Source organism: Toxotes jaculatrix, chromosome 4, assembly GCF_017976425.1.
Source record: "Toxotes jaculatrix isolate fToxJac2 chromosome 4, fToxJac2.pri, whole genome shotgun sequence".
Taxonomy (NCBI): Eukaryota; Metazoa; Chordata; class Actinopteri; family Toxotidae; genus Toxotes; species Toxotes jaculatrix.
The window spans coordinates 1286751-1307933 of record NC_054397.1 but is presented as its reverse complement, the minus strand read 5'-3'; the positions used below and the strand labels follow the sequence as shown (position 1 = coordinate 1307933).

At 45.5% G+C, this 21183-nt stretch overlaps 2 protein-coding genes across 4 annotated transcripts in view; one reads left to right on the top strand and one right to left on the bottom strand.

Moving 5' to 3' along the window:
• LOC121181167 (UTP--glucose-1-phosphate uridylyltransferase-like) overlaps positions 1–3204 on the top strand; it is a 29353-nt gene extending 26149 nt beyond the window's left edge. For both annotated transcript variants that reach the window (XM_041036996.1, XM_041036995.1), the window contains exons 9-10: positions 2095–2199; positions 2839–3204. In XM_041036996.1, the coding sequence (XP_040892930.1) occupies positions 2095–2199; positions 2839–2946 (213 nt within the window). In that variant the 3' untranslated portion in view covers positions 2947–3204. The remainder of the gene's footprint in view (positions 1–2094; positions 2200–2838) is intronic.
• A 1093-nt stretch (positions 3205–4297) lies between these two features.
• vps54 (VPS54 subunit of GARP complex) lies at positions 4298–20485 on the bottom strand. 2 transcript variants are annotated; one of them, XM_041036993.1, is made up of 24 exons: positions 20347–20485; positions 17068–17242; positions 16510–16751; positions 15373–15457; positions 14762–14796; positions 14133–14264; positions 13312–13697; positions 12508–12634; positions 12010–12039; positions 11343–11450; positions 11189–11244; positions 10917–11013; positions 10391–10722; positions 10037–10166; positions 9772–9953; positions 9279–9391; positions 8425–8485; positions 8201–8306; positions 7956–8043; positions 7715–7836; positions 7444–7524; positions 7251–7358; positions 5944–6038; positions 4298–5395 (listed from the first exon to the last, which is right to left on the bottom strand). In XM_041036993.1, exons 2-24 carry the CDS (start codon positions 17210–17212, stop codon positions 5290–5292), a joined length of 2967 nt encoding a protein of 988 aa, XP_040892927.1. In that variant the 5' UTR covers positions 17213–17242; positions 20347–20485; the 3' UTR covers positions 4298–5289. The 2 variants fall into 2 exon arrangements, with proteins under 2 accessions (XP_040892927.1, XP_040892928.1); XM_041036994.1 differs by lacking the exon at positions 12010–12039.
• Positions 20486–21183: the final 698 nt, after the last annotated feature.

Below are 21183 nucleotides of genomic sequence, written 5' to 3'. Positions count from 1 at the left end.
CCATACTACACTATGACGTTTTTTATGACATTTTGAGGTCAAAAAAAAATTTGACTTTTTTTGACCGATCTTGACGCCTTACTATACTATGACGTTTTTTATGACATTTTGAGGTCAAAAAATTTTTTGATTTTTTTTGTCAGAAAAATACACCATACTATACTATGACGTTTTTTATGACTTTTTGAGGTCAAAAAAATTTTGACTTTTTTTGTCCGAAAAAAACGCCATACTATACTATGACGTTTTTTATGACATTTTGAGGTCAAAAATTTTTTTGACTTTTTTTGTCCGATTTTGACGCCTTACTATACTATGACGTTTTTTTATGACATTTTGAGGTCAAAAAAATTTTTGACTTTTTTTGACCGATTTTGACGCCTTACTATACTATGACGTTTTTTATGACATTTTGAGGTAAAAAAAATTTTGACTTTTTTTGTCCGAAAAAAACGCCATACTATACTATGACGTTTTTTATGACATTTTGAGGTCAAAAAATTTTTTGATTTTTTTTGTCAGAAAAATACACCATACTATACTATGACGTTTTTTATGACTTTTTGAGGTCAAAAAAATTTTTGACTTTTTTTGTCCGAAAAAAACGGCATACTATACTATGACGTTTTTTATGACATTTTGAGGTCAAAAAAAATTTTGACTTTTTTTGGCCGAAAAAAACGCCTTACTATACTATGACGTTTTTTATGACATTTTGAGGTCAAAAAAATTTTTGACTTTTTTTTGCCAAAACAAACGCCATGCTGTGCTATGACGTTTTTTATGACATTTTGAGGTCAAAAATTTTTTTGACTTTTTTTGACCGAAAAAAACGCCATACTATACTATGACGTTTTTTATAACTTTTTGAGGTCAAAAAATTTTTTGACTTTTTTTGTCCGATTTTGACGCCTTATTATACTATGACGTTTTTTATGACATTTTGAGGTCAAAAATTTTTTTGACTTTTTTTGTCCGAAAAAAACGGCATACTATACTATGATGTTTTTTATGACATTTTGAGGTCAAAAATTTTTTTGACTTTTTTTGTCCGATTTTGACGCCTTACTATACTATGACGTTTTTTAAGACATTTTGAGGTCAAAAAAATTTTTGACTTTTTTTGACCGATTTTGACGCCTTATTATACTATGACGTTTTTTATGACATTTTGAGGTCAAAAAATTTTTTGACTTTTTTTGTCCGATTTTGACGCCTTGCTATACTATGACGTTTCTTATGACATTTTGAGGTCAAAAAAAATTTTGACTTTTTTTGGCCGAAAAAACAGCATATTATACTATGACGTTTTTTATGACATTTTGAGGTCAAAATTTTTTTTGACTTTTTTTGGCCGATTTTGACGCCTTACTATACTATGACGTTTTTTAAGACATTTTGAGGTCAAAATTTTTTTTGACTTTTTTTTCCGAAAAAAACGCCATACTATACTATGACGTTTTTTATGACATTTTTAGGTCAAAAAAATTTTTGACTTTTTTTGCCCGAAAAAAACGCCTTACTATACTATGACGTTTTTTATGACATTTTTAGGTCAAAAATTTTTTTGACTTTTTTTGTCCGATTTTGACGCCTTACTATACTATGACGTGTTTTATGACACTTTGAGGTAAAAAAAATTTTGACTTTTTTTGTCCGATTTTGACGCCTTACTATACTATGACGTTTTTTTATGACACTTTGAGGTCAAAAAAAATTTGACTTTTTTTGTTAGAAAAAAACGGCATACTATACTATGACGTTTTTTATGACATTTTGAGGCCAAAAAAAGTATGAATTTTTTTGGCCGATTTTGTCACCTTACAACATTACAAAAAGAAAAAGAAAAGATTATTTTGTTCCCATTCCAGCCAGGTGCTTAAATTTTACCGAAAGGTTGACGTACACCGTTAAGCGTTGGTCAAACAGGAAGTACCTTCAAAATAAAATTCGTAACAAAATAGAATTTAAAAGATTAACAGCATACAGAAAATGGCTGAAATTAAAAACAGACCTTCTTAAGAGAGATTTACATCTCACAAACTTAAAACTTTTAACGATCGTGTCATTAATTCATTTCTTTTGGCCCTGTAGGTTCAGGAGTTTCTGGCCAGATTCGAGAACATCCCGGACATGTTGGAGCTGGATCACCTCACCGTGTCCGGAGACGTCACCTTCGGCAAGAACGTCTCTCTGAAGGTAAAGTCGCTGACCTCTGACCACTTACCCCTTTCCTTGTCTCTTCTCTGCTGATGTTTTATAAAAACATTAGTGAGCTGAGTTTTTTTACAAGAGAGATTCTGTCTGGAAACAGAAGTCAGGTGCACGAGGATCTTTGATCCAGTGTGAACACGAAGAATAATCACAGCCAGTGAGGTCGTCTGTTTGCACCCGACTGCTCTGAGATCAGTTCAGCATCAATTCTCCACTTTCTAACAGAAAGACGCTTTTATTTCTGCACGTGGAGACGCCACCTGCGCCTTTTTTGTGGACTGACACTGTAAGAAAACGGGAAACAAAACTCATCAGCAACTTTTTTGATAATCGAATAATCACTTTAGTTAATTTTAGGCAACTCTTTTACATATTTTACATTTTTTATATTTATATATTTTCCGTTTCTCAGTTTGATGCTTTTCTTTGTCTCAAGAGAAAACAGTCTGGATTTTTGTTGACGAGATAAAAACGTTTGAGGTTTGACGTCGCTTTGGTCTGTGGGACACGTCACATTTCACAAACGATTAATGATAATGATCAATCACTGGCTGCAGCCTTTAGAGCAGATCTCAGAGTGAAACTACGTCTTCTCTGTGTGTAATCAAACGTCTTTCCTTTCAGGGAACCGTCATCATCATCGCCAATCACGGCGACCGGATCGATATTCCTGCCGGAGCGATGCTGGAGAACAAGATCGTTTCAGGAAACCTGCGGATCCTCGACCACTGAGGCCTTCTGGGAAAAAAAAGCCATTTGCACCTTGAAGAGACTTTGATATAATTCTGTTCTGTTCAGCGATGAACGGCAGAGCGGCTGAGACAATCAGTTTGTTAGCGTCTGTTTCAATGTGAAGTCGGCCTGAAAGGGTCAAAGGTCAACTTCTTCTTCAGCTCATCACGAAGCTTGTCAGGAAGAAACTCACTGTTACTGCAGAGTCTAAGTCGACTGCTCTCTGTTCCTCATGTCAATAAAACCTGACGAGTCGGCCGAGCGTCGTGCTTTTGTTGCTCTGAAATAAAGTTTTAACAGATTCACATTAAAGTTTCATCAGTTAGTCACAAAGTTTTACAGCTTTCTAAACACGGAGCACAGGGATCAGATGGCAAAGGTGAAACAGCAGGTGATTCAAACGGAGAAACACCGCGACGGGTCTGAACTAATTCAACAAACCATTCTGAGACTCAGACAAACAGACGAGAGACGCGTCACCGCTCCATCACCCCGTTTTATTCACAGCAGGTTCGAAGGATTCAAGACAGTTTGGGTTTTCAGACATGATGCCTGAGTCCACGCCCACCAGAGAGAGGGTCAACTCCCGCACACACACTCACACACACTCACACACACACACGCACGCACACGCACACACGCACGCACACAGTGGTATGGTAGGCACACTGTAGTGGAGAGCTCAGATGTGTCGTCTCTGACAGTCGATCAAAAGTAGGCACTTCTGAAGCAGACAGTGGTGAAAGCTGATGCTTCCTGTTCTCAGGTGAGTCTCAGACAGGAAACTGGAGCTGCGGCCGCGTCACACCTGTGGTCACGTCACACCTGCGGCCGCGTCACACCTGTGATTCACAGAACAGCGTCTCTGACTGAACACACAGGGACCCTGTTACTGAGCTGTACAAAGAGAAGCTGCCGTGTTCTCTGGAACAGCCTCGCGCTCTGTAGTGTCTTTACTCACAGGTGATCTCTGTGGCACAGGTGACGGTGACGTGGCCGCAGCTGGACAGTTGTGTTCTGTTTTGATTGGCTGGAGCTCGGAGCAGCTGAACTTCACTCGGGAACAGAAAATCGGACTTTCAGAGAAAGCTGCACGTTAGCAAAACCTATGCAGGTGGGGTCAGGTGTTCAGACGTGGGCGGGGCCACAGCGGGAGTTTACCTGCTGTCACTGATCTCTCTTCTTAAAAGAAGCAGAAATATAAACGGCTCTTAACAGGAGAGCGGTGGAACTGCCAATCGAAAGCGGATCCTGGCGCTCAGTCCTGAGAACAGGTGTGATCAGGCACCGCTCAGGTTGGATTAATGAGAAACACTTCAGCGCGTGCAGCTTTGGCTTTTAGAAAATAACAAAAAATAAAAGTCTGATTTTCTGCTCCGTCCTGTTTCAGCCTCAGAGGAAACAAAAAGCTCATGCAGGTTCAGCAGAAGCACAGGAGGAGGGAGAAGGTGAACAGTGTTTGAACAGCTGATTTTCATGCTTCAGGTTCTGCAGCCACACTCATTTATAAAAAATACTTCAGCTTCGTCCTGGATCGTCATTTGAAGCAGGATCAGACTGTTGAAAGGGAAACATGCAACCGAAGAGTTAAATTCCCACATTACATACGCTTTTACTTTGGTAAGGACAGATTGTAGCTGAGTTTGATGCTTTCACTGTCCGGATGTTGATCTAAACGTTTCAGGAAATCGACTCTTCAGTTTCACCTTTCCGTCGGCTCCTGCTTCATTACGCTCCTCCAGGTCTCAGTCTGGAATTCCAGGCCTCAAACACACGAAGCCTGGAAAATATTCTGGTTTTAAGTATAAAAATGTTAGAGTCCGTTTTCCGCCTGTTTGTTTTCAGCCTTCAGCACAGTGAATAAAACCGGAAGCCGCTGCTGGATGAGGTTTCTGTCGGAGCGGGAAGCAGCGTTTCATCCTCAGCTGTGCAGCTCCGTCTCAGTGTGCGTTGATTCCCTTCAGCTCCAGCGTCGCAGCCGCTGGAGAAACAAAGTCTGCCACAGTTCAACCGACAGAAAAATAAATTACCCGACCAACATTAAACATTATCTACACCCGCGCTCCAAAACCGACACCGGCTAATAATTTACTCGTATTCCTGTAGAATTGCACACAGTGAGATGAGGGGCGGCAGTTTTTAAGGAGGCTCTGTGTGTTACTTGGTGAAGTCTTTTAAGGTGGAGCGGTTCAGGAAGCCCCGCCGCTTTGCTGCTCCTCCAGTTTTGTGTTTTTGGTCCCTCCGGGCCTCCCCCGCCCTCGGCCGGGCCGCCGTCGGCTCCCCGGGGGTCGGCCCCTCCGTCGGCGCGTCGCTCGGTCCTGGACGTCCAGACTCCGTCCTCCATCACCTCTTCTGCTCCCAGATCTCCGCCATGTTCAGGTCGAGCCGCTCGAGGCTCCTCAGGGCCTGGACGTTCTCCGTGTAGAAGGCGACGTCCACCACCACCAGCCTGCAGCGGAGGACACACACGTTTTACTGTCAGACACGACGTAACTGTATTTTACCCACACCAAGTGAACGGAACACACAAGCATGCACACGCACTACAGACGCTGGGGCAGGGGGCTGCCCAGTGAGGCGGCCGGGGAGCTGCGGTGAAGGGGAGGCGCGTCTCCTTCACCTCCACCGCAGTGGTGAGTAACGACATAAAGAGTAACGGCATAAACTGTAGAAATGTAACGAAGTAAAATCCAAACTATGCATTATATTTACTTAAGTAAAGTACAGATACGTAAAAATATACTTAAGTACAGTAACGAAGTACAAATACTTCGTTACTTTCCACCACAGGGCGTCACACCCGGTTTCAAACTAATGATCAAAGCAAAACGTTGAACAGGTGGAGCAGCAGGACACGACGCTGCCTCAGTCCCTCACATCTTCTTCTGTGACGTTTTATTTCAGAAACCGGAAGTGCTGCGTCACGACCTTTGATTTTGATTTTAATGATTAGCGCGCGCGCGCGCGCGCGTGTGTGCGTGCGTGTGGTGCCGTTACCCGTGCTGCGGTCCTCCATCATTAACGACCCCGAGTCGAGCCAGCTGCCTCTTCAGGTGCATTTTAAAACTGGCGTTTATCCTCAGAAACAGCATCTGTGCAGGAAACAAAGGGTCAAAGGTGAAGTGAGGCGACGCTGCGTCTTCATCACGTCATCATCACGTCTCACAGCAGAAAACTCACGTTCAGAGAACGAAAACTTCAAAGAAAAAAAACTTAAGTTCTCTGAACAGAGTTTGAAAATGTTCCTGAACGTGGCCCAGGTTTATTTTACTTGAATAAAAATCCTGTTGATAATCATCCTTCTTTGTTTCACCGCGTCTTTTTCCCACGGTTTCACAGAAACGATGAGAAAACAGGTGAGGCTGCACCTGAACGTCTCCTGACACGTGATCAACCTGTTTTCATCTGTTACTGACTGAACGATGTTAGAAAAGTGTTTTTAGAGCCATGGCACATTTTTTACATTTAAACCACAATTCACAAGTTACAAAACGACACGTCAGCTTAATACAGCACATGACAGTATAATCTGCTGTAATAATATAATCAGTCTGCAGACATGTCATCGATACCTCTGGCATTTGTTTTATCAGAGGGACTGCAGCTTGTTTAACTGCGTCAGGCCCGAGCATCTCGTTCACTTTAGCTGTGCGGGCAGTGTTAATGTCTCTGCCACAGTGTGGGGCTGTTTGGATTTGTTCAGCCACTGAGCAGCGAGCTGAGAGCTCTGTCAGACACCTGAGGTTTTCTCATTAAAGTTTCCTGTTTCTCGGTGTGTTCGCGCAGGCGAACCAAACAGTCTGTGTTCCTGTTTTGAAGCGAAAGGTGTTTCACCTGGAGATATTGTTTAAGCTTGCTGGGGCCATGGCATGGTTGGATAGCTTCTCCCCACACCAAGCATAACGGAACCGGTGCCGCTGGACTCCCGGTTAAAGTAGATCCAAACGAAAGATAACTTTCGTTGCATTGCGTCGAGCTCACCGTTTTTTCTTTCTTCTGGCCGCACTCACAGCAGGCTCAAATCTTCCTCTTCAAATATTTATCCATCGCTATTTTACGTCTTGTCACCGCGACCTCTCCCGCGCATCACTCCTTCTTCTTTTAGTTTCACGGCAGCAGACATCCTGACTGCTGCGCTACCGCGCATCACTACCTGCTGCCACCCGCAGGTAAGGAAGGCTGTTTAAATTACTCAGCCAGCACTTTGGCACAGACGCTCAACAATGCCAACTCATTTGTACTGACTTAATATAAGTCAGTACACTGTACAAGTTTCAAAATAAAATGTCGGGATTCAGACTCACCTGAGTCTGTTCCTCAGGTAAAAGTTCAGAAATGGCTTCGTGCATCTTTGCCATCTGTTTACAGACGTTCCTGAAGCAGGCCGACGGCATCGGAGCTTTGACTTCATACTGAGGAAACAACAACACCTGAGATCACATGACCCAACACTCAGTAAGCACTTTATTAGGAACACTGAGCGAACCCTGATCTCACCTTTGATAGGACCTTCTCGAACAGACTGTCCATGATGGCCACCAGTTTGGCAGAGATCTCTGCTATGTGATCGTTGTAGTCCTGCAAAACAAACAAACAAACAAACAAACAAACAAACAGGTTTCAGCTTTTCACCAAAATGCTTTAAAAGTAAAAGCAGGAATCTGAAGGAACTTAATGTGCTGCAGACGTTTCACATGACAGACTTTAAAACCCCTGTGTGTGACTGTTACACTTCCATTGTGTATTTCACCTGATTCCTGTGCGTTACCTTGGTGATGTGGTCAAAGTGTCTGAGCACGCTGAACTGTTTGGGCTGCAGCTTCGTCTCAAAGTGAGCTCTGATGATGGGAATGTAGTGGACCACCAGCTGCAGGCAGCGGGAAGCTAACGCTGCAAAAACACACACACACACACACACACACACACACACACACACACACAGCAGTGTGAGTGACAGACAAAGTGAAAAAGCTCTCTTTGTGTGACTCTACCCCTGACTCGTCCCGTACCAAGGTTTTTGGTGGTGATGGTCTTGAGGCCGACGACCTGCAGCGCTCCGGCTCCCAGAACCAGCTGACAGCTCCGAGAGTTGAAGTGCTGCAGACACACGAGAGAAGAAGAAGCTGTGAACTTCCTGAAAGCTTCAGTCAGTGATCAACAAAGACCAGAAAATATCTGAAAGGTCAAACAGAGAAACAGATGTTTTCAGACTGAATGAAACTAAAGGTGGTCTGAGAGTCCTGTGGGTCCTGACCTTGAGGAGGTCGGACAGGCGTGTCAGCATGTCGGTGGCGATGGACGGGATGTCGTTGACGCACTGACAGTATTCCAGAAAGATCCGGATCAGCAGCAGAACCGTCCTGAAGAGACAGTAAGACGATATCAGATCATGATAAACATGATAATCTTGCGTGTGATTAGTTTGACAGTTGTGTTACATCAGCAGTGTTTCACTCGTCCCTGCAGGAGGACACCTACCCAACGACGGCGTACTTTTGCCCGTTGATGAGCAGAAACTCGGCGGGCTTCCTGTCATCACCTGCAGGAAGAAACGCGCCACAGCTGAAGTCTTAAAAAAAACCCATCACATATAGTAATGATGTCCTGTTTGTCTCCCTGTCCAATCATAAGGCCCACACAGACTCACCTCAGTGTCTACAAACATCTGTCCAAACCATCTGGGAGACACTGGGACTATTTTAATGCTGACTCTATTTTTGCTTCTGTTGCTGAGTGAAGCACAAACCCAACGAGCAGCCAGTCAAACCTAACACTTCCTGTGATGGGACAGTTGTGATGGGACAGCTGTGATGGGACAGTTGTGTTGGGACAGTTGTAATGGGACAGTTGTGATGGGACAGTTGTGATGGGACAGTTGTGATGGGACAGTTGTAATGGGACAGTTGTAATGGGACAGTTGTGTTGGGACAGTTGTAATGGGACAGTTGTGTTGGGACAGTTGTGATGGGACAGCTGTGATGGGACAGTTGTGATGGGACAGCTGGGATGGGACAGTTGTAATGGGACAGTTGTAATGGGACAGCTGGGATGGGACAGTTGTGATGGGACAGCTGTGATGGGACAGTTGTGTTGGGACAGTTGTGATGGGACAGTTGTGATGGGACAGTTGTGTTGATTAAATGTTGCTGCAGATTTGCTGGTTCCTTCACGTCCATATGATACAAAACACGTAGCTGCTTTTATTTTTATTATTTCTAGTTTGGTCAACTCCAGTGACTGTTTCCTGTCACAGGCAGCTGGGTGCGTCCTAATGTAGGAGCAGAGAGTTCTGAGGATTTGATATCTGGACGAGGTCTTTGGTTTTTGGATACCTGGGGTTTTGCGCTCTGGTAGTGTTATTCTGCCGTCAGCGATGGAGTTCACGAGGTCCTGAAACTCTGCAGGAACCTCTGCCTGCTTCCAGCGCTCGTTATCCAGGAGGAGGCTGCAGGGACGCAGAACAGACAGACAGACAGACAGACAGACAAACAGACAGACAGACAGACAGACAGACAGACAGACAGACAGACAGACAAACAAATCAGCATCAGGACACACAAACCACACCGCACTGCATTCATTCACAGGTTTGAAAGCACAGAAATTCAACATGATGCAATTTTTACAAACGCTTCAACTTCTTCACCTCAACCTTTTGACACGTAACACGCATGTGGACTTGGTCATGCTGCAGCAGGGTTCATGGGCTCAGAAGTCTCGCTCCTTTACTCAAACATTTTATCTGTGAGCGTTCGTGCTGAAGCTCTGACCCGCCTCCTGTTACCCTGAAAACACCGGTGTTCAAGCTGCGGAGCTGCAGGTTACCTGAGTTTGGTCTTGCGCTCTTCGTGGAAGCGGTGCACAAATCGGTTGGCCTGGCTCTGCAGCGCCCCCCTTAGGGAGACGCTGCGCCTGCCGCACAGCTCCTCGGTGTCCCTGACGAAGCCCTCCACGGCCTGAGACAGACACACGAACTCCGCCGAGCTCAGGCGCTCCAGGGAGCCGTCCTGTTGGAGGAGGCGACCGTGAATTAAACCGGTTCTGAGGCCTTACATGAACAAAGTGACAGAGCTCGGTCCTGGTGTCGCACCTTGGCTCTGGCCGTGAGCACTTTGACGCAGCGGTCGTGGCTGATGTCGGAGGCGGTGTGCAGCAGCTCCTGGATGTTGTTGATCACACGGTTCATCTCCAGCTCAGTGGGCATCATGTTCTCACCGGACCTGAACACAAACACACTCACCTCAGCACCTCAGCGACAAGAAGTCTGATCCTGAATAAAGCAAACGTGTAACTCCATCGCATTAAAGAGGCAACATCTAGTGGCACAACTGGGTACTGCAGCAAAACCCAACCAGACGTCCATCCAGCCCGTCAGACCAAAGGCCAGAAACTGCTTTTAATGTCCAGACAAACATATAAAGTTCTGAAAGCTGAAGGGACGTACATGAAGCTCTGCTCCCTGCTGGAGGAGGTCTCTGTCCCCGAGGCTGAGTCACTGCCGGCCGCCTCCGTCCGTCCCTGCTGGATCTTGGAGCCCACCACAGAGCTCTGATCCTGGGCCGCCGCCTGCTGCTGCTGCTGGGCCTCGTTCAGAGCGTCGCTGATGAACAGACCCTCGTGGGTGAGGTAAGCCAGCTCGGCCTCCCCCTGCAGGAGCGCAGGGCCCTGAGGAGACTCCAGGCCTGAGGCGCCTGAACCCGCCTCCTCCAGGAGCCTGTTCTTCTGGTTCGAGTCCAGAATTTCCAGAACCACGTTTCTGATCACGCTCAGAGTGGCCTGACAGACAGAGGGGAAACAAAAGGTCGCATTATTACCGTCTCTCTGCACAAAATTTACCACCATGGACTCAGAGTCAGCTGCCTCTGTGTTAGAACACTGCATTTACCTGAGCTGACGCGTAAAATACATGTTACCAGGGCTACCTGTACTCAGGTGTGACGCCTGATTGGTTGCTGAGAGTTCTGACTCACCTTGATTCTTTGCAGGAAGAGAAGGAAACTCTCAAAGATGTTTTTCAGCACCTCGAACCACTGAGGGAACGTCATCAGACGCATCTGGTCAGCTAGCCTACACACACACACACACACACACACACACACACACACACACACACACACACACACACACACACACACACACACACACACACACTTCACATGTTAAAATCATCAGGCTGTGTATGTAAATGTTTAAAACCCGTGTGTGTTGTTGTCTGTTTCACGTTCAACACATCTCTACTCACTTAGTGACGACTTCAGTGTCAATTTCTTCTATGTGCAAAACACTTTCTGCCACACACTGCAGACACAAACACGACACAGTGAGTTTCACCACAACGCACCGACCAAACGTCCGATCACTCACCTGTGCCGTGCACACAGTGTCAGGTGTCGTACCTGAGCGACGATGGCCTTCGCAGCCAAGATCATCTCCTCGCTGTAAATATCCAGAAAGTCCAGCTTCCTCTGTCTCAGCAGGCCGAACACCAGCGACTCCAGGCGCTCCTAAAAACACACACACACACACAGACACACAGACACACACAGACACACTGTCAAACTGCCAGGAACAGCACTGAGTCCAGAACCACGGACGATCCTTCACCACGAATCAAAGCAAACACATCACACTGTGTTTTTCTAACGTGCTCGGAGGCCTCGTGGATTCACCACAGAATGTTTACTGATGTTTACACAGAGATCTCTGACAACCCGTCTGACACCACCTGGGCTACCCTGAAACAGTTAACCCCACCCACCTGGCACACCGAGCACATTAAAACAAACACCTGAAGAATTATTTCCCAACAATATTTCATCAATCACTGATCATCAATCACTGATCATCATCCGGACGACTGAGCCTGATTTCGGCAGCACACATGATTCCATGAATCTGATTTGAATTGATTTTGAATCTGATCTGATTTTAATGTGCGGCAGTGGTGTGTGTGTGTATATGTGTGTGTGTGTGTGTGTGTGTGTGTGTGTGTGTGTATGTGTGTATATATGTGTGTGTGTGTGTGTGTGTGTGTGTGTGTGTGTGTGTGTGTGTGTGGCCCACCTTCTGGGAGACAGCGTTTGGTGCGTGGACCTGTGACGGGCACAGTATCCGTTAAATACATCACAGTGTCTGCAGCCGACCTCATATTCGTGTATATTCTTCCATTAATTGAATTTAATTGAATTTGTGATTGTGAAAAACTGCTGTTGGCCTGAAATGTTATTTATTCATATTATTCTTATTTAACCTGTTTTTTTCTGGACAGAACTGAATGATTCATTTCCATTTCCTGCTGCTCGATGAGTTTCTCTTACACATTTTCTGGTATTTTTCATTTAGTTTTCTGTTCTTCTGTGTTTTTTGATCATCAGATCCTTAGTGAATATTTAAACTCCAGAGTCCCCTCTGGATTCTTTTACCTGTGGCTGTTTGTTTAGTTATTATTATGTTTAGTTGTGTTATTTTATTTCGGGCGAGCTCCAGATTTAAATCCCATCAGGAATCAGGGACGTGTCTGTTTGTGTGAGAGCCGACTGAGGAGCTCAGTCCAGTTCAGACCTTCTCCAGGACCTGCGGCTCGTCCTTCAGGCTGCGGCTCAGGTCGCTCCGGGCGTACATGCTGAAGTCCTCCACCATCATCTTATCAATCAGCTTCTCCAGCTCGCACAGCTGGGAGCCCAGATGTCTGAGGGACACAAACACACACAGTCAGAGACCAGGTGACATCAGCGGTGTTTCACCTGTGATGTGTCACAGTGTCACTGACAGTACCGGTCAAACTTCCTGTTGTGGGTTTAAAGGTCTCATGAAATGATTGGACATTATCTGTGTGCTGATGGGACACCAGCAGGACACCCGTCACTGCAAGTCCATTCTAATTCACACTATTCAATCTACACTCCTCTGCTGTGGAGAGTTTAGCTTCTGTTGTTCCCATTCACGCTGACGTCTCGTCTCTCGTCTCAGTGTTCAGGGACTAAAAATAGACTAAAATCTCAGTGTTCTGAAGAGACAAAAAACAGGACTTTTATAAACAACAAATGGACCAAGAACAGAGGGAAGGACAGAGACAGAGACAGCTCAGGCTGTCTTCTCTTATTATCCTCCACATTCACTCGCTGTTTTGTGGTGACTCCACTTTCTGGAGGAATCAGGTGCTAAAGGTTTGTTCAGGTTAAAACCCACGGTGAATCTTAGAGGCTGTGTGATTACATCCAAAGTCCACGAGGTCCCACTGAGGGGACAAAGACTCTGTCTCCCCTCTGCCTTTAATCTGAAGCTGTCAAACATCCACACAGTGTACATACGTGTTAATGAAGTGAGGTGAAAATTGAACACACCTGCAGACACCTGTGCCCTCACCTGAAGCTGTGAATTCCCTGCAGCTCCTGCTGCAGCACCTCCTTGGTGGTGGCGATGAGCTCCAGCGCTCCAACGAACTCGGAGGTGGAGAGCAACAGCTGCACGGTGGGCTGCGTCTGATGCACAGCCGCCATCAGTTTCAGCTTGTTGTGCAGCTTCACGCAGTTGTTGCGTGTCAGAGCGGTGCGGAGGGCCCGCAGAGGCCCCTGGCACATGACGCGATCCATGGCAGCGGTCCGACCCCGCAGGACAGCGACGGCCTGCTGCGTCCTCTGCAGCTGGTCCTGCAGCTCATGCTGCGAGGACATGGCGTGAAAAAAGGCCTCAGAGCGCAGGGAGATCTGCCGGGCGATGCTCACCTCCACCACGTCCAGGTAGTGACTCAGCTGGAGCGAAGAACAACACAGAACGATTAACATCATCACATGAGAAAAACAACGCTCCCTGCACACACATGCTGTGTATTCCACCTGTTTTAGAAGAGACCAACCAAACATGTTTTAAACTTGGATCATTGTTTATCAGTCTGTGTTGGAGAGATTAACTTTTACAGCACTGATTCTACTTCCTTCTTCCTCCGGACCTTCCTGTAACCTAATGGAAGACTGACTCACTGACCGTCATTACAATAAAGGTTTGACAGCCATCTTTAAAATGTACAGCGACGGAGCGACGTCCACGATGCTACAGAAGCTCTGGGAGACTGCGATGCAACCAATCAGAGACGTCTGCAGGAGGACCAGAGCACTGAGAGACCCGGGGTCAGGGGTCAGTCTCCCCACTGACAGCCTGTGATGTGTGGGCTGAGTGTGTGAATTCACCTTCTCCTGCAGCAGCTTGGAGGAGGCCACGTCTCTGCTGCTCTTCCCTCCGGCGCTGTTGAAGTGTGACCAGGGGAGGACGGCGTTGAAGGTGGCTGGGTCCTCCAGAGCGAAATCAGGCTTCATGAAGATCTGACACATCAAAACACAGACAGAGGGCGCCGTGAGAAACATCCAGAAAAAAACCTGCATTTTCGGCCTTTCCTAAAACGCTGGCATGTGTACACCGTTATCTGTCCGGGCGCTGCCCTCGGCCTGACCCCACTCAGGCCTGACCCAGACTGGATTTTTGAGACTGTCACCAATATTGATATTTGAGAGTTTAAAAAATCCAGTGACAATAAATCAGCAGATATTAAGTTTCAACATAAACAAATAAAAAACAGGATGCAAGTTTTTGACAAGGAACTTAAATCCCCCAAACTCTAATTCACAAGTGAAAACAGAAACTCAGACATTTCATACTTATTCTATTTTTGGCTTCTGTATGTGACTTTACAGGATTTCAGTTGAGCTGAAAACGGACACACTGTTATTCACATATAAACAAACAAACCAGGAGCTTCAGCTTCTACAGCTCCTTCACACTGACCCAACAGAACCAGAGCACAGTGGAGCAGATCCGTTACCTTTGGGACTTGTTCCAGCTCCGCTCTGGATTTGTCTGGAAAACAAGAAAAGCTCTGGATCAGTCAGATTTCATGACTCAGCTCATTTTGCATTCTGATTACAACATTAATAAAAACTGACTGGATTTTTTTTCAGTTCTGTGGAAAAAATGTATATTTTATAGCTGACACTCGTTTTTTAAAGCTCGTTTACTCAGCTGATTATCACGTTTGTTATAGCAACAAAAATGCTCCAATAATATGAACAATAAAGTTTATTTGAATGGCAGTTCTCAAAACTGATGCTACAGCCAGCTTTAGATAAGACAGACAAAAACTAAAATATAAAAATTTCATTTAAAAAGAAAGAAAATATGAAAACAGCTTAAAAAAAGAGAGATACAAGATATTTAAGCTACTTCGCTCTGTTAAAGCTGCTTCTAAATCAGTCTGTATTGGATTTAATCAGCTACGAGCTGAGAGTCTGGTCTGCTCATGTTCAAATATCAACTCTGTCTCCTGTTTCTATGCTTCGCTCTGACGGCGATGTGCGTTTTCACTGATTATTTTGTGGCCTAAAGCGGATGCAGGCAGGGAGAGCCCTGCAGCAGCAGCAGGTTAATAATTCATACCGTGGTTGGTGGTGATACTTGAGACGGCGTCCACGTCGTCTTTGTTGGGACAGATCGTCTTGCAGCGTTCGTGGATTTTTTCCCTCTAAAAATGACGAAATCACGAAAAAAAGACAAAAAGGATTTAGGACGTTTGATGAGAATCAAAGCACCGTGAGCACAGCAGCAGCCTAACGAGGCTGCCGTGGTGATTACACAGAACAAATCACCTTTCTGTGATGCTGAACATCAGGTGGCACAGAAAATGTTTAACCCGAGGGCGACAGAAACATAAGGGGTCAAAAAATCTTCTCAGTCAAATGAAAACAATAAACCGGCAGAAAGCAGGAATAAGGAAGCTTCAGAGGAATGTCTGATTACTGTCCCTCTGTCCTGCTTATTGTTTTATTGTCCGTGAGACATAGTTTTGAAACCTGAGGGAGGAAATAATCATGTGAGAGACTTTTCTCAAAACTTGAACCTGATTACAGGAACAGAAAGAAGCTGTTCAGGGCGACAGTGTCACAGCCTGGAAACCAAACCTCACTCAGTGTATCTGAGGGTTTTTATATCATTACGTCATCTGAGAACATCAACACATGGGAACTGGGGAAGTTTCACAACCACCAAAACAAATGTTTCACGCACTTCATTCAGATTTGGCACAAAACGGAGGCTCCTCTCATTCCATAGTCTGACAAAGATTTTTATCATGTAGTGAAACAGCCTCAGTGTTCGTGGTTCCTCCTTTATGTTTTCCCGTGAACACGCAACTAACACGTTTCCCGTAAATGTATTCATCTGTGGCGCAGCACTGCAGTCTGACAGAATAAAGTTTATTTATAAAAATAAAAAGTCGAGTGGCACAAGGAGGAAAAGAACACAGCTGTGACAGAGATCAGCAGAGAGCAGTCAATAAAAAAACTGTAGGAGCTGAAACTGCTTCAGCAGGATTCCTGACACGCCCAAAACAAGCCAGCGTCAGGTGAAGCTGAACGCAAACACGACAGAGGTCACACGAGCGCTGCCTCTGAAGCCACACCCTCTTTCACCAACACACACTTTTCATCAGCATCATCGCCTCAGACGTCTGCTCTGCTGAGTGAATCCGTCCTCCACCTATCAGAGGAGCTCTGAATTATTCAGCATGGGTGTTACCTGAGCCGTCTCCTGCAGGTAGGGCCCGAAGTGTTCCCTGGTGATGTTGGGGAGGTAGAAGGAGGGCATCACCTCTGTCTCTGCGAAGTCCAGGCCCCATGTTTTGGTGAAGAAGTCAGACTCCCGTTTGGCGAGCCGCGGGTCGTTCAGCGCCGCGGGGAGGTTGACCTTCGAGCTGTACACCGTCCACCTATCGTGCTCCGCCACCACGGACGGGCCATCGCACAGGCCCCGCCCCTCACCTGCAGGACCGCACGGAAAACTAGGTCAGGGATTCCATGACCTTTTCACAATATCACAGAAAATGAGTCATTTAACGAAAAAATATCAAACATCCTCCGATTCCAGCTTCTCAAATGATGTTTTATATCACTGCAAACTGAGTATCTTTGGGGTTTGGACAGTTGACTGAACAAAACAAGACAACTTAAGACTCTGAGACCATGTGACGGCAACTGAAAAATGATTAACAGAGAAAACTAATCTAAGGACTAATGGTTCAGCCCTAAAGCGGCAGCTGTACGTGCTGGTGTACTGAGGACTGAGGTTGGTTCCCACCGGTGGGCTCCTTGGGGCAGACGTCGGGCAGGGAGCGGACGGGCCGGCAGCGAGGGGGGGAGGGATCCCGCTGCTTGTGATAGATCCCATCTCGGCCTCCACCACCAGGATGAGGCACTGGGGAGGAACTGTGGCTGGAGGCCATGGCATTGGGACTTGCCTCCTAGGAGGCTAGCTGGAGAGAGATATACACACACACACACACACACACACACACACACACACACACACACACACACACACACACAGCTGATATCAGATCCAGGTAAGAAAAATAACGATGTCAGTACAGTTCAGAATGGTTGTACTGTGATTCATTCTACATTGAAGAACTAAGCCCTAAAATTAACCCCCCACACACGCACTGTACTTTCTGACTCAGTCACACACACACACACACTCATCATCAAAACACTCATCACCAAAGGCAGATTCATCCACCGCTGAAAATAGTCCCCTATTTGCCTGCTCAGTACACGTCTGAGAGCAGTTTGTTTAAATGTTTGAACCTGACTTTTAGAAAAAGTTCCTGCTCTAACACCGACAGTTTCACTTTGTGTGCAAGCTCGAGTCTGATTTAGTTTTTCGAGGTGCAGCAGGAAGTGACACGGGCTCAGAGCGAGCTTATCGTCACGCCTGCTGCTGCAGGTCAAACCAGAACCGAAAGTTTCTCTCTCAGCAGTTTGTGACGGTGAGATCATATTGAACTACAGCTACAACCAGTCAGTATTTAGGCTAATCAATCAGCTGATAGAAAAATAATGTGATGGTCTAATAACTGTTTCATTTTTCAATCAACCGCAAACAATCGCAAATTCCATAATAAACAGCAGGTTGATTGAGAATGAAAGAAATCATTGTTTGCTGCCCAAACACAGAAGAATATTCATTTATTCATCTGGAGTGTTTGAGTGGACGTGTCAGAGCTTGTTTGATGAACTGATGATTCCCGCTCGTCCAGTTCTGATGAACTGCTGAACTGATCTCTAACTTGTATGAGAGCAAACTGAATTTCTTTGGGTTTTATGCCGTTGGTATACACACATGACGATTTCACATTCAGCTTTACAAAACTGTAACTGAGGGAAACTGATTTTTTTCTTTAGTATTTTCTGAGATCTTACAGATGATGAATGCTAAAGGAAGATAAAGGTAAAATTAACCAGTGAGGAAAACTACTGATGGTTAGCTGCAGTCCTTAAACACCTGGCGCCGGCTGCAACCGTCCTCAGTCGAGATCTGCAACAATCATTCAGTGAATCCACTGATCAACTGACAGAAAATTGCTAATAAAAATATTTGTTAGTTGCAGTGAAGCACTGTGCAGCGCTACGTTCATCTCAACTACACCTTCAAAAACTGGTCTAAATCATGAATTAACAGCAGAGGACTCGTTCACTGAGCGTCGAACAACCCGACCGAGCAGCACAGTGTTAAACAGAGATGTGTTGTGCTGACAGTCAACTCTAATCTGACTGCTCAGCCTGTGGAGGTGTGAGACCCTCAGCTGTTAATCCCATCACAGTGATGAGAGGATTAGAGGAAACGTCTGCAGCCTCACTGATACCACCACCACTGTTCTGAGGACGCTTCCTTTCACACAGACAAACACGTGTCCTCAAACATCTGAAGGTGTAAAAACATCAGGCTTGTTTGAGTCCAGCTCTCACGTCCGGCCTGGCTGCTTGTTTCTACCACCTACTGAGTCCTGTGTGAGGTAAGAATAGAAATAACTGGCTGATTTATTTTTTTTGGGGGGGGCTGCTGCTTTGGAGGATTGGGTGCTGAACATGGACACAAGACGTGGACCACCACAGATTAAAGTCATCATCATCTGCTTCACTTTATGACGACAGGCTGTAATTTGGATCTGTGCTCTACCAAACAGTGTTTCCATCACATTTCACCAAACATTTCTATGTACACTGATGTGGAATAAGATGCTGCTGAGAACATCCAGAAATTAGAAAGCACTCAAACACTTTGAGACAAAACATGTTCTGCTCTGCTTCATTTTGTTTGACCTGAAGAAAACATCTTGCACTACGTGTAAAGTGTAGGCTCTGATCAGTTGTTCTCTTAAAAACTACAGTACTATTTTCTCTGGTCCAAAATTTTATAATGTGGAAACGTGTTTACAATTTATCCAGTTTATGCTCCTGCAGAAAAGGAAATGACAACAGAAACACTAATTAAGAGTGAAATCTTTCAGTGTTACCGTTTACGTTTAGCAATAACCAACACTAATTAAGGCCACAAAACTATTGTATGAAAGGGTCTTAATCGCCTATTAGTTTGGGGGACTCAGAGAGACATCAGAGAAGGAAAGATGGTCAAATCTGAAGCAGCACAGGACGAGATATTCTGAACTTTTCACACCCTGCACGTGAAAAGCTACAAAAGGTTGGATCCTACATGACCCATAATGCTATTGTCTGTTTCTATTGCAACCTCTCTGTAGTTTCTAAACCCACAGGTACAATCAAAACACACTTCTGACCAACTAATATTCACTCTCTCTCCCATTCACATCAGCTGGAGCCCGTACAACTGAAGAACCTGTCTCATGTCTACGCCTGGTCCCAGACGGGCACTAGAAAACTGTTTGAACAGACTAAACGATGTTAGCATTCCCCACAACACGTAAGCTGACTCAACCTAACAGATCTGCCTTTACTGTCAACACAAACTCACTCATGAAATGAAGTTTTTAATCATTTCAGTAAGAGCAGAGCTACATAAGCAAACTTCGGGAGTGTCTACTAAGTTGTTATACTCGAAAAATCTTAACGTTACTTAAACAGTGCAGCTGTCACCACTGTTTAGTACAATACAGTTTAAAAATTTACAGTATTAAAGTCTAAATGTCGTCGGTCGGACTTGTCTCGTTATAGTTAACTTCAAACATTTCTGCTGTGGCTCCTGCCCGGACGGCCAGTGGTAGCAGAAGCTAGCAAGCTAGCAAGCTAGCTTTAGCTTAGCCACGGAGCATTCATCGCCCGTAGTTGTATAGCATTAAATCCACTGAACTGACAATCGGGTCAACACTAAACGGTAACACAAGACACTCCAAAACATATTTTAATATCGATGACAGGGCTGTTAGGGTAGCGAATAACCGCGGCCTGTGCCAAAAGCTAATGCTAACGCTAACTGTTGTCAGGGAGTCCAGCGGGGTTACACGTAGGCTGGCTAATGCTAGCAGGTTAGCCGTACTGCTAGCCGACAGGCGGCGTAAAACAGAAATAAACCCCGCGGGGCTTCGGTCGCCCTCCGTACCTGTCGTGTGAAGCACAGCAGCCGGCGTTTCGCCTCTTCACCATCACATAAACACTGGAGGAGCCGGGAGCTGAGCAACGACAGCAGCCACCACCGGTACACTGACCATCATGCACTGCAGGGGCGGAGGGCAGCGGCCGCCTCCTCCCGGTGGAAGGCTCGGTGCTGCCACCTGCTGGCCACAGGTGTCCCCTGCACTCTGGCCAAGGCTTCCTCTGCGAATCTCAACGCTGCTGCATACAATACATTAGACAACTGTTTACTGACGCCTTTGTTACAGCAGCTCCTAACACTGAGGTAATGATGATGTGTCCGACATTGCAGTTAAAGAATAAGTGAAACAATGCAGGAGCCTGGTTTACAGCTCCAAATCAATTTTTAAAAAAGGGGACAGACACCCACATACCAGCAGTGTGCTTTTATTATTTGCAGTTGGTACAAAATCGGTCAGTTTGCAGCAGCGTGACACTGCGCAGCTCTGAGAGCAACAGAAACATCAGTAACAAACTACAGACGATACAATAGTGAAAAACACTGACACTTTGCATATGAAATGTGAAATGAATCAGTGAACTGCTCACTCTGATGTATCCAGAGTCACACTGAGCAGCTGAGGTTGGACTGGTTTGACTGAAACATAGCTCACCCCCACAAAATTCACGCGTTCACTCAGGTTTGCAGCGCTCAGATCTTACTCTGTTCACAGCTCCATGAAGAGTAACAGACAACTTACTGGTTTTAGTATTTTTAGACATAGAGCCACACATCGAGGTTTTAATGATGGTACACAAGGTCATTAAAGTCAAAAGCATTCGTCCTCTTGGCAGCAGGAATGTG